Source organism: Epinephelus lanceolatus, chromosome 15 (assembly GCF_041903045.1).
Source record: "Epinephelus lanceolatus isolate andai-2023 chromosome 15, ASM4190304v1, whole genome shotgun sequence".
Lineage (NCBI taxonomy): Eukaryota > Metazoa > Chordata > Actinopteri > Perciformes > Serranidae > Epinephelus > Epinephelus lanceolatus.
Window position 1 is genome coordinate 19,995,593 of NC_135748.1, and position 14,295 is coordinate 20,009,887.

The following is a 14,295-nucleotide window of genomic DNA, read 5'->3' on the forward strand; positions in this document are numbered from 1 at the left end:
TGACTACCATCAATAATCTAAGTATCTATCCTCAGCCCAGTCATCAGAGGAAAATGCTGGCATTGTACATTTCCACAAACTGTGAATACATTAAACTTGTACTTCGAATACCTATTATATCAGTGTATATATCAAATGTTATTGATATGTTATATCAAACAACAACACCTGTTGTTTTAACAAGACATCCCTGTGTTTTCAGCAGCAATTGTGGCACCAAAACCATGTATTTTAAATTAACAGTGTGTAAGGTTTAGGAGTCATCTAGCGGTGTAGATTGCAGTCTACAACCAGCTGAAACTTCATTAATCAAGAGGTTTTTACCTTCTTCCTCTCAAACCAACCAGACCTAGTGACTTAAACAAGTAAAAACAATGAATAAAGTAATTTCATGTTCAAAAATAAGTGTGGGGCTACGGTGGCCGAAACAAGATGTGAAAACACAAATGGCCCTATCTAGAGGCAGTGTTTGGTTTGTCTGTTTGGGGCTGCTGTAGAAACATGGCAGTGCAACATTGTGGAGTGGATGAGGAACCGCTCCCTGTATAGACATAAATTCTAAAGGTCAAAACACAGCAGCAGTGAACGGCACATGTCAAAAAATAATCCCCCATTATCTTCAATGTACAACCCCATACTGACGGCGGCTACACACGTGTCGCCACTCCTGCACGCCACTGTCCTATTTCCAGCACCACCACCCCCAAAATGAAATGCATTTTTCCCCCACTCGCTCTCTGCTTGTACATGCCAGCCTCCCGTAGCAGCTCTTTTTCTCTGCTCCTATGGCAGCTAGACTCCTCTCCTTACTGTGGATGCAAAGACAACTCTGTTGCTGAGTCTCATGTGTGTCAAAGAAAAGATGAGGTGAGGCTCATTGTTGAGGTCAAGAAATACCTCAAGCTAACCAACCCACAGTCCCGACGTGACGTGACGTGACGTGACGTGACGTGACGTGACGTGAAGTAGAAGAACCGGTGTGTTTAATAAGTAAAGCTTAAGATAACTAAGACACAACAATTCTTATTTTCGCATGATTATAAATTAAAGAAAACATACTCATTATATCATATTTTATCTTTGCCAATGTATCCCCTTAATTTCAATACACTGGACCTTTAAGCCAAAAAAATGATCTTTTCCTTACCATACACGTTAACCACAGCGTTGTTAAAACGTAAAGTTTTGACATATCCCCTACATAATCACGTACAAATGTTACATATTTGTACTTCGCAAAAATGCACAATGCCAACATTTGGTTTGCCGTCCTTCTACAAACAGCATTCAGTTAGAGGTTAAATGATCACTTCTTTAACAATATAAACTGTAAAACTAAGTTATGTCTTTTGTCAGTTCTTGGTTTGACTTGAGGCGATTGAAGAGTATTTCGGTATGTAGTATGTTAAAGTTACCCTGGGGCCCATATTGAGGTAAGTATTGGTTATAATTTCTCTAGTGGGTTACAGTTACCTGTTATGAGCTTAGGTTCGCATGTGCACGTGTATAACCGGGGAAATTTGCCATTCTCTTCCCCCCTCGTCTGGACTCTCATTTCCAACTTAGAGCTCGTTTCCAGTCCATTACAATCCACCAGAGATTCACCTTCCCCTCTCCCCGACTCACAGTAACACAACCCATCAAATCTTTACAGTCCTTTCATTCAGCAAGGGGCAATTTGAAACCAATATCTGACATAACTCAAACATGTAGAGAAATCTCCTCACTTTTCGCAGGTCAACAGCGCTACCAGAGGTAACTTGACATTTCTGAAAATAATATTGATAATGAAAGCATAATCGCAATAATCTTGGGAAGGACTCTCTACAGGCTGAGCGCATTATGCGCCATTATGAGATTTAGAGTCTGGGAGCTGCTCCGGAGATTAGAATGTAGTAAAACATGACAAAAGGCTTGACTAAAGGCCCTTTCAACGCTGTAACTGAGAGACAGGAAGTTGGGAAATAAGAATGAAAGACAAAATCACTTTAGAAATGATGGTGGCAACAACTTACCTCAAACGTCCTCATATTTTTGGTGAGCTGAATGCATCAGTTTGCACCTTATACACTTAAGTCTGTTGCCCTGACACATTGTGTTTCCCTCCTGTTGTAATGCTATTGGCACTTCAGCCAACACAGCTACCGGTGCTGCTCAGGCCAGTTTGGACTTTTATGAACAAATCATTACAGATTGGAGTGGAAATAATCTTAATAATATCTACAACTTTGTACAAAATTGAACGTAGACAACTGTAAAACTCTTGTGATTGAATATGTAGTCTGGTAAACCTCCTGCGTTGACAGCTGGAGACGCTTTTGGGGAGTCACCACAGAACCTGACAGATCTCATGAAATAGGTCAAGTGTTTAAGATTGTGGGAGGCAGCAGGGAGAGACAAGCTTAAAAATTCACCTTTCATCCAGACTCGCTCTACCCACTGAAGAAGTAAGAATTGGTCTATTGAGCAGTTAATACAATTGCCTCTCAATGCTAATCATTTCAAGTGAGTGTTAATCTCTTTACAACATGTGATTTCCACATGGTTGCCAGTGCGAGTTCTATCATTTCAGGCTTGCCAAACGCTAGCTTTGCTGTGTACAACCAAACTGCTGTTGCTGTAACTCTAAAGCTGAGAATCAAACTTCTCTATTGTTCTAATCAGAACCAGAAGGGAGCAAGCCTGACACTGTTTGACTGATCCTTTATTTTTTCTTTGTGGTAAATCTAACAAGAGTAATATTTCACCAAATTAAGGTGCCTCTGTCATAGATGCACATTTTTCAATCAGTGTGGGCTTTTCGGTTCCAATACAGTAGTTGGAGCTTTTATTCTCCTAACCCACCTCAGCTCTGTGGGGGGATTTTGTTAACCTACAGCTGACCCATGACACTGTGTACATTACTTTTAGCCACGCTATATCGTGCCTCCCCACATTCAGCTTCTAATGAGCCACATGCTGGGGCGCTCTGTGGAGGATATCTGGATCTGGGGGCGTGCGCCCGCAAAAGCTGACTCTGTGAGACGTGGTGTTCACCAAAAAGCCACAAACCCCATCCTCCTGAGGGATCACATCCCAACAACTTCCATATGGTCTTTAAGCAGGAGGGTGCCATGATATATGGTTGGCTATGGGCTGCCCTAACAACACTGTGGCCTCAGTGAGCGTGTGTGTGACTGAAGGAGAGGGGTGCTGCTTGGTAATGTTGCTTTGTAAGTGTCAATCAAGCTTAGTCTTGCTTTTTAAACTTACTGCTAAGAGATCTGCACGAGTACACAGAGGTGGGGCCAAGTCACTGTTTCGCAAATGGGTCTCAAGTCTTTGTAGTTCAGTCCCAAGTCCTACATTTTGAGTTTTGAGTGCGAAACAAGTCATAATGTGCTCTTCATCAAATGTAATGAGATCTTAACATCAGATTAATAATCATGAATGCTTTTAAAAATTTGTACTTATTTGTTAAAACAAGCTTGTTGGAAGTTTTTGCATCCCCATCTGTAATTTTCAACCCGTATATTGTGCACACTGCAATTGATTTTTTTGTTGACCGCTGCCTGTTTTTTGTAAGCAAATGAATTCGCTTTGTTATCATTCTTTCCAACTGATGCTCAGTAATGTAATGTTAGTTCTTCATGGTTCTCTCCTGCAACTTGACCAGATGTTGTCAGACTGGTTTCGAATAAAGTCTATCTGGGAAATTAAGAGTCGACTTGCTGGGAATGAATAATGTTAGTTGATACAGGAAATGAGAGGAGATTAATTAATTAATTTGTGGCACACTTTTTAAGAAACATACGTTTTAAACTATCAAGTATTTTTAAGTCAAAAGGCTCACATCCAAGTGAAGTCACGAACCATTTGTGTTTAAGTCCAAATCAAGTTGCAAGTCTACTGATTTTGTCAAGTCAATTCAAAGTCATGAAATTTGTGTCTTGAGTCCAACACGAGTCCAAGTCGTGACTCGTGTCCACACTTCTGCAAGTACATCTACCTTTTTGCATTAAGACAGCATAAAAAATGAGAAACAAGCATGTGTTATTGAAGAACAATTTTCAGCCTTACGTGGCCAACTGTGTTCTATTTCTGTCTTCATTATATCCGTATCATAACAGCTCATGAACAAAGACATATAAATAAACAAAAAGAAGTTCTACAGGAAGGAGCCTAGGTCCAGACACTGAGTAGTACATCATTTCCACCACACTTTCGTCTATGGTAGCAATTAGAAAAACATGTGGCGCAGGAGGCCAAAACAGGACCCAATTGCAACCTACAAACAGACACACCAGCTGGAGTGAAGAAAGCAGCACTCCTCGTTTGGGAAGGGAAACTGAGAGCTGTCCAGCCTCTATGTTAATGATGGGTTTTGGGCCGATGGGGTGTGTATTGATTACAGGATCTGTCTAATGGGCCATAACTCTCTGCAGGGCTGCCAAGGGAGTGTTATATCCCTGAACTGTGAACTGTGCAACCCCCACAAATCCACTCACGACATATAAAGCTGAGGAGGGCTCTGCGGCTGTCTGTGCGGCAGTAATTTCGACCCCGGCTTAGTGAAGTCACCAGAAACACCAGCATTTTAAAAACCTCCTCCTGTTCTTGTAAAACAGAGGACGCTGCTCAGCAGGGTTGGTTCTCATTGCTATTAGGTCTCTTTTTTTTTGCAACCTTTGGGGAAATAATGGTTTTGTAATTTGAATGCCTCAATGCTGCCGAATAGGGGGAAAATGTATGATTTAATTAGTGAGATATTACTCTTGTTCATCATAAAATTCATCATATAAACTGTTATAGATGAAAATGTTGTACATTTAAAAACTGCACCCTTTCCACAGGATATTGACTCATCATATCTACAGTAACTCTGCTGAAAATCTAATGCGTTAAACAGTGCCATGGGTGTCCTGGTGACTCAGTGGGTCGTGGTACACACTGCATCATGTGCCTGACTCTGGCTCATTACCTCTAGCTGCATGTCAGATACTATCCCATGAAGTGTACATGCTATAAAACCTAAATAGCACTGTTCATTCATTCATTTGTTACGCACAATAAATCTCTACACTACCATTAAAAACACAAACATGTGACTGGTTTAAAAAGAGCAACTTTCACAATGCAATGCACGCACAAGTGCCTTTGAGTCACCTTCCTAAAGTTTAGCATGAGTTTTTGTTTCAATGCAGAGGACAAATCTTACTGTAAGATCTGATCCAATATATGGGGATCTTCTGTCGTGTGTCAGGTCAGGTTTACACAAAGCAAACTGAGACGGCTTGTATCTATTAGGTGAAGATGGTGAACCTACATTTTTTGGGTACTGTTTTGGAGGTTAGAAAACGTTCACACGTGTATGTCCTTGATAAGTTGCCAGCTGCTTTGCACATGTTGTAACAAAAAAAGGGCTCTAAATGCATTTCACATTTCACACTTCACACACAAGAATGGGTTTAGATCTATGATTGATGATTCAACAAATAACACACAAAGGTGGATTTTATGCTTCATGATAATTTTGATATCCATGAAAATGTCATGGTGACAGCTATGTCAATACCTTAAAATGATTTACACAACTCGATCCTACTCAAATTTTACTGGTGACATGGAATCAGGCAAATATGCTAAAGTTTTTGTTTGGAAAAAGAGGAATAGCTTACCTTGTGATGGCAGAGGTAAGCAAGAGAGAGAGACTTTCTGCATGAGGAGTTATTTTAGGGTTGGGATGGGGCCCTGAGCGGCACAGCAGGCCAAAGAAAGCTGGAGAGCAATCAAAAAGAAACTCCTCTCTACCGCGTTTCACTCTGTCAATCACCAACTGCTTAAGAGACTGAAAACAACTTTATTCCTCCACGTGAATGATGCACCTTTCATCTGCACTCTCTAAGACAGCGAGGGGTTTAAATCAAAGGCCATCTGTGTGCTTCTTCTAGAGGGTCGTGCTCTCACTGTTGGCTATACTCGCAGCGAGTTGCCATGTGTATATCGCGTGCTTTCGCCAAAACATTGTGATGTATAGTGTGGTGAAATGAATTCCACCGCAGAATCTAAAAGCACTTTGGGGAGCACTATGAGTTCAGGTTGAATGTAAACCCAGTTCCTGTCTGTGCTGCGGGGAGTCTGAAGTCCCCCGTCTGAAGTATTCTACATTGTCCCGTGCATTCACTCTGTGTGTGGTAGACCGTGCCATTAATCTGATTACTAAAACAGCCACGTCAACTGGAGAAGCCAGAGCAACACAACATAACTCTGATGCATAGTGACCCTGCCAGAATGAGCTACGCCAACACATAGCATTCTTTTTTAGCCATGCTAGCAGCCTGCGGTTTTCGATGACATAACTATTGGATGGATTTCCGTGATGTTTGATACAAACCTTCATGTCCTCAGGATGAATTTAAATTTGTCCAATAGTGTTTTTATGACCAAATGTCACTCCTGCAGTCTCAGCTGTACTTTAATGCTGATTAGCAAATGTTAGCATGCTAACCACCTAAACGGAGACTGCACATTGCTCCAACAGCTCATAATTCTGGACCAAATTGGACAGAAAGCCTATTTGTCCAACAGCCAAGTATCCCGAAAACAAACTCGCATTGCTCCGAAGGGCCTCCTGAAGCACGTGGCTAATTATTATGCAGATGACGCCCTTTGACCTTCCGACTATGGTAAAGGCATCTCCCACCCTACTCTGCCTCGACTGGCTAATACTCGTCATCTTTGTTGGTTGGGTTGGTTAAAATTGGGCATGAGGAGTGAGTTTGGTTAGGGTAGGGTAAGAATATCAGGGTATGCCAACTGGAGGCAGAGTATGGTGGGTCATTCGGCATAATAATTAGCCATGTGCTTCTGTTTAGGATACCAGGCTGGCGGACAAATGGCCTTTTGGTCCAATGGGACATTTTTCGAGTACTGAGGCTTCGGAATTATAAGCTGTCGAAACGATGGTTTGGCACGCTCTAAACTAAGATGGGGAACATGGTAAACATTCGATCTGCCACACATCAGCATGTTACCATTGTCACTGTAAGGTGATTAGCATGCAGACATTGACATTTAGCTCAAAGCGCCGCAGTGTCTACAGTAAGTACAGCCTCACAGAGCTGCTGCATGCCTGAAGACTGCTGTAAAACTAGTAGGTATCTACACAACAGCTCTGACTTGCCAAAGAGCTCCTTTAGCTCAGACAGCCTGTGTACCTCCTGGTAGCCAATCCAAGAATCCATTTACAGCTCAGTTTGAGTGAAAACCACATTCAGAGGTGCAAAGATAAGAGCGAAGCCTCTGAAAGCAGATACAAAGGAGAACAGATAAAATTCAAATCTATTCTCCAGTAACACTGCTCTTAAAAGGTCTTACTTTAATTGTTTTTTTTCCAAGAAATGTTGTAAACCAAAACTTCAAAACAGTAATTCTACACTTATGTACAAGACATTTAATTGAGGGTTGCTGTATTTACCCTAAAACATGCCAGCAATTCAAATTTTTAATCCTAATTCCAGAGCTAAGGAGCTTACTATTTTGTAAACAGATTTCTGTAACTATTTCACAATACAAACTGATATACAATACAAATTTTACTGACACAACTTGCTGTTTTGTCTTTTTGGAGATTACTGTCAGGTGTGCAAGATTCCCACGGCTTACCACTACTGGCGTACTTTATGAATGATGTTGTTGATGTCTTGTTGAAGCCTTTTAAAGTAGTAAAATATTCCATGAAAACCATTGGAAGATTTTCATGAGAGTTGAAGACAGTTTAGACATTTAAATGATTATCCACAGCATTCAGCACAAACATTTCATCAGTTTTCGTGTCAGGACAGTGTTAACAGCTAAAGTAATGCAGCTGACAGTCTTGTATTATAACTAAGACAAGATTACTGGTGGGCCGCAACTGGGAGAGGCTACAACATGGCCTCCCTCTGTTCTTCATCTCAGCTACAATACTTTTTGATTAGCAGATGTGAATCACAGCACAGAGGGGAATAAGTTTAAGTGCTGACCCAAAAACAAGATTCTCCATTCATCTCGACAGGAGCTTCAATCCCACTTGCAAGTAAACAGCCAAGCTTACACCTGGCCTCGCTTTACCAGCCAAACACAACACACACCTTTGGTTCTCAGCCACCATTAATAAAATCAATACTGGTTGGGTTAAACCTCAGTTATAAAAAACAATCAAGTTGTATCTTTATTTACAGCAGTTAAGTTACCCAGAAGAGAAATAAACCACAGCAGAGGAAATGCACTGTTCTATTTTTCTTAATGGATCAAAGCTTTCTATGGCACATCGCTGGCTATTTTCAGCACATGGAATTTACTTTAACACACAAACAAGTCTGCTAACCATCCATCCTGAAGACGAAAACAGAGACAGTCAGCTCCAAACCTGCCAGGACATGGGCAGGATGGAGGCCTCAGCGAGCCAGACAACAATCTCCAACCAGACCCACAGAGACTCAGACCTAGACCATTTTATAAACACATTTCTAAAGACATGTAGGCGCACTCCCTGGACAATTAGTGATCCAATTCCTGTCATATATTTGCTCTGAGCTCAACCCAATTTAACAAGGAGGTATTGTTAAGAAGCCATAACTGTAGACACCCAATCCAGCCTCACGGGTGAAGCCTGCAGCTGACATTTTTAATATTAGACATTACTTCAAATCCCTTCAGCGAGAATTTCCTAGACGCAGCTCAGCCGCGATATGTTTCTACTTATGCTCGCAGTCGACAGGTTTGCTCCTTTTCTTTTCCCCCGCTGTGAACATGTTTTCTTGTGCTGCCATCTCCTAATAAAGCCGCCTGGGTCTCAGGCGGCGACGGAATAAAGATAGCCTGAGCCTGTTTTCCTCCACGGAGGTCTTCTATGTGGGGGCTTCCAGTCCCAGCTCCAGTCTGGGGCCTTTGTGTTGGCACTTTGCCGGCCGTGGGGCTTCACTCAGCTGATGATAGCATAGCCTCCAGTCAGACCTGGGTGAGGGCCAAGCTGTAAGAGGGTCCAGATGGTTGGACGGACCCCTGGCCTGCTCAGATACACTGCCTTGTTTAACACATGTGCGTTAGACTGGACCTGTTACTTTCTGGCAGATTAAAAGTATTTACCCTTTTAATTTGGGTAACTGCAGCTCCATGTTAGATGTAATTTACACCTTGGTCAGTGTGCCTTTAGCTGGGACTTGGAGGCTTTGCACTGGGCAAGAGGAAAGGAGATCTAATTAGGAGGCTGCTGGGGCCAATCAGCTTGTTGTGTAATCAACTGGCTGAAATGTGTGTTAACTGTGTGTGCATGTGTGTGTGAGAGGGGGATAATTAGCAGAGAGGAACAGAGACAACAGTAAACAGGTCAAAAAGAAGCATAGACAGATAGATGCCAGCCCGCTGCTGTGTGGGTTTTACTTCACTCGTAAAATTTAAAGATAACTCTCACTCAAAAGCTCCAATTCCAACCTGTTATTTCAGTCTGCAGCAAACAATGGTGGTCGTAAACGTGAAATTGAAACATGACATGCAAAGAGTACATCTAGTGTAAGCTGCAGCCATTTCTGTTTCAAATTGGGCCCCTTATTGAGAATATGTCAATGATAAGACTCTGTCATACCAGCAGATTTTCTATACAGTCTGCGTACAAATTAGAGACAACCATATCAATGTTGTAACAATTTTGCGTTAAAAGAAGTGGCCGACTATTCATTCCCAGCCGGTGTCTTCTGTTCCACTTTTAATTATCTGGCAGTTAGGATATCCAATACTGCTGTGGTCAAATAAAAGAAGAAGCAGTTCCACCCATAATTAAGGGCTTGTGTCAAAAAGAGAGCCAAGTGCTAAGTGCTGGTAATTTCTACATGAGGATCTTAGATGAAGAGAAAAGGCATGGGGGCAATAACACCCTAGGAAAACTTTCATTGGGCAATTCCACTTGACAGGACAGTCATTAGTTGCCATTTACTGTGTTATTTTTCAGTCTGCCTGCTTGAGATTGTAAAGCCTCTCTGTCTGTGAAGTTTACCAGCTCTAATATACGTAATGCATGTCAGTGTGCTTGTGTGCCACTTCAAGACTTCACATAAGATGACCTCAGTTTGCAAAGAATACAGTTTTCCTTCTAGCTGAATAAAAGAGTATTCAGGCAGAATGCATACATTTAGATTTTACTTACGTTTTATGCAGCGATTGGTTCCCGGTGCCAAAGCCCAGCCTGAGCAACATTGCTGACCTCCACAGACATTAGGCCTGAAGAAAGGCAGACATTCAAAAACCACAGTGAGATAAGACACTGACAGTACTGTTTCAAGCTTTCCTTAATATAGAGGGCCTTTTCATAATCCATAAAGCAATAACAGCGAGTGTGGAAGGCCTCAAACCTTTGCATGACAAACTGATCCGATTGCAAAGGCTGTTATACTCACAGATCATTCTGATGTGGCTGGCCCATTGATACGAACACTTTAGAGATTATGCTATAATTGCATTTCATTTGATAAAAATTTCAGGGCAAGTCACGAAACTCTATCTGAATGTGGAGCCACAAGTCCCTCTTTCTGTTATGCGAGAGTCCAGAGTGAAAACAAATACAGAGTTATCTGAGCCTTGAAGGGATTATGCGAGACACACGGGACATGAAAAGCACCCTGCATCTTCTATAAATCACTGAGCAAATGAGAGATGACAAGTTTTAAACAGCTATAACTGGATTCTTTGCACTCTTTAATCCGCACTTGCAGCGCGGGCCAATTTTTGCAGTGAGATAGATGAAAAGGCACCAGACCGCAAGAGCAACTTCAGGGCAACAGTCAACGCGCTGGCATGGATCTGTGCCCCATCATCTTTTCACAAGATATTACAGTAAGTGGATGTCTGACTCATGGTGATTCGAAAAGATAACGGGAATTGACTCATTGACCTCAGTCGGATTGCACTCATTAGATTCTGCGAGTGTTACTGAGGCGTCACAGGGATAACATGCAGTTGTTTGGGCCCTCTGGCAGGCTTAGCTTTGTCATAAATCAAACACATCAGGCCAGGCCCGTGACCAAAGACATCAGTCATCACATTCAAATTCCATCAAGGGATATATGTATGTAATAAGAGAACTTTATACAACATAATTAGGATCCTGCCCCAGGTTAAAACATAGATAACACCATGTTCACACCTAGTTATATTTTTATTTAAAACCTGAACATGACTCTGCGGAGTATTATTTCACCACTGAGCTATGTGGACCAGTCAAACGTCTGACAGGTGCACTGAAAACAGAAGGGGAGTCATACTGAGTCAACATGAATGTAAATACTACAGTTAAGTGAACCCAGCACTGCCAGTGCCTCTGGGTACAGTAAATGAGTAAGTTAAGTGGGAATTCCAAGAGGAAATGTGTCATGAAAACACTTTCTCTAACAAGCGGCGGATGATTCATCTTGAGCTAATGAATCAAAGTGTAAAAGCTGCCATGCAGACTCCTACAAGGTAATGTTCCTGCAGAGTTATGTCACACCACCTTTATGCTTCATTAAAGTCAAAGAACTCCATTCATTCAGCACTGTAATATGTGTTTTTGGCAATGTCACGCAAGGCAATAAAGCATGTTGGATCAAATACTACAGCTATTTTCTTAATGCACTGCTTTAAATAGACAGCACCTCAATTCAACCATGCATGAGTGCAACTGTCTGGCTGACAGATACGATGAGAAATGTTGTTTTTAAGGTGGAATGGCTCAGGGCATACTGATGGTGCGCACATTTATTCTGTGGGCAGTCAGTAAATGCAGATACAAGCACCAGACAAAACTGTCCAGTGTCCATCATTTCTCTTGGGTGTTATCATGATTTAGGCTGAAGGCAGGTGAGTGCACTTATATGTATGTCTACAGATGGCGAACCAACTGGCTGAACCCTCCTATTGCTTGTAAAGTGCTCTCCATAAATTGGCCATATAAATAATCCATTTCCTAAAGGCATGAGTCCCTTTTATGACACACAAAAGAGATATTTCATTTATATTTCGGTGTCTGCGACCCAAGGTGAGCCATCCAAATCCCCCTCTGATTATTATGTAAACACTCTCCCCTCCAGTGTGTATCATGCTTTGTCCCTATGGAACAAACAGGACTGGATGCACGAGGGTTCATTTAACAAGAAGAAAAGGGCTCTAATATGGAAACAACCCATCGTCCTGTTTGGAGTCTAACAGAGACAAAAAAAATAGGGATTTGCAGTGTTGAGAGAGGGCCATCGGAGAAACAGGTGTTTCTGATCACTAAGCAAATTTGCAAATGTTCACCAGCCAAGGCTCCGGCTGAACCACTACAATACATGGCCACAGGCGAGAGCACAAAACTGGGGCACACACATTGAAGTAGTCTGCAGTCACTCTCCTACTACGATTTAAATATACTGTAATGTGAAGTAATGGGAGGAAATGGTGATAATGCAGTGTTGCATTAGACTCAGAACAGTTCAAACACAACTCACCCATTCATATACATTTGCTGTTCATTATAAGCTTCACTATCAACCCAGTAATCAGCACAGTGTTTAGCCTCAGCTATTAATCCATGTCCTGCCATGACCCTGATGACAAAGTAGGCTACATATATTACAGTAATTCACACACAGCTCTTTCACCTACTGAATGACAGTTTCATGCTTTATATCCACACAGGTTTTAACTGAAATTGGGCAACACTTTATTACCATTTTCTGTGGGTAGTTATGTTACATCATTACTTGGTTTGCCTTACAGGAAGAGAGATTCTGCTTAAGTGGGCCACCGCCACTTTACTGTAAACCACATGGACTCATGTACAGTAAAATAGGTCACACAAATTCCTTGGAAAGTTCTGCTCTAACAGTGAATCTGAATGGCTTGAACAGCTTGATAAAGCAAAGCAAAACATTTTTACAGTAGACTGTAGAGCCCTTGGCTGCCATTCTTACCCAACAAGTCTCCTTGTACTGGCAGAGCTGGGCTTGCTCTGCCTGCGGTTCACTCTGGTTCTGTGCTGCTGCTGCTGGCTGGCCGGGAGTCTGGCGGTGCGCAGCGCACCATCCCGCGGCGCAGAGACGTCTTCCCGGGAGGCGCCTGCAGCATGAGCCGGTCCTGCTTTGGATATGTGCCTGCCATCCCCTTGGGATGGCGCGCCCCTGGGCAGGCGGACTAGAGTCCTAAACTGGCTGTTCCCAGGGAAAGTGTCATCGGATGGTCTGGAGGATGCACCGTCCTCTGGTCCCCTTGGCGAGTGACCTTGACTCCTCACCCGGGACTGCTGCTGGACTACTGCTGCACCCTCTTTCCTCCCACCTGTTGTGTCCTTGTGACTGTCACCAATACGCACAAGTGCAACAGTCAAAACCATCAAAACAGCAAATCCTGCACGGTCCATTTTGGGCATGCAAAGTTTTGAAAGTACCGCGTAAAAGTGGAGACCGCGTTAGTTTTATGGAGAGCCACTAAAAAACGAGCAAATGAAATAAAAGTCCGCGATTGCGTTGCACGAGTTCAGCAAGTCGGCATCCTCTCCCATGAATGAAAGAAGCCTGGATACCTCTTCATAATGCCCAGGTAAGACTTTGCGCAAAACGTCTTCAGGTTGTCAAATCAGCACCTAACTACAGTCCAAAAGTGAGAAAACTTTAAGCTTCTCTCCTTCCAGCGATGAAAAACTGTTATTTCAAGCAAACATTATTCCATCTGTTTCAGTTTATGTTAAACAAGAAAAAGAGGCGCAAAGAGAGCAGCGCGCTGGCTCCAGGGCTGCTGAAGCTGTACTCCAAGTGAGAGAGTTTGAATCGTGCTCCCATGAATATCACCACCTCCTTGGATCTGAAGTCACCGGGAATTTTTGTAGGGATTGCATGCGCTTTGCAAGAAGAAACTCCCCCTTGTCGGCTGTATTGTTGCTTCACTCACGGCACCGCTCGGTCCATGTGCCCACACGCACTTTCCCTGCCAAGTTACATCATGTTACTGTGCGTCTTTCTCTGTGATCCCTTTGAACAAGACTATTGGAATTAACATGAATGCAGCTGCGTTAATCGTTACCTTCCATTTAAATCTGAATTGGCAAGCTACTACAATATCATAAAACTTCAAAAACCAGATGTTTTTCTTTAAGAACCTACAGCACTGATTGCTGGATTATTTGAGAGAATGCACTCCCTTTTATATTGATTTGAATTAATTGAGTGTGGACTAATTATTTCATCTCACAGGACCACAGCACAGTGTGAAGCACTTTGAGTTCAATTTACAGTGCTGCAGTTCAATCTTTACAGATGACAGCAAGTA

General features: G+C 42.4%; 1 protein-coding gene across 1 annotated transcript in view; it reads right to left on the minus strand.

Moving 5' to 3' along the window:
• LOC117267185 (latent-transforming growth factor beta-binding protein 2-like) overlaps nt 1-13,836 on the minus strand; it is a 101,747-nt gene extending 87,911 nt beyond the window's left edge. Inside the window, exons 1-2 of the mRNA XM_078175028.1 lie at nt 12,945-13,836; nt 10,163-10,236 (exon numbers count right to left, since the gene is read on the minus strand). Of these exons, the coding sequence (XP_078031154.1) occupies nt 10,163-10,236; nt 12,945-13,399 (529 nt within the window). The 5' untranslated portion in view covers nt 13,400-13,836. The remainder of the gene's footprint in view (nt 1-10,162; nt 10,237-12,944) is intronic.
• Nucleotides 13,837-14,295: the final 459 nt, after the last annotated feature.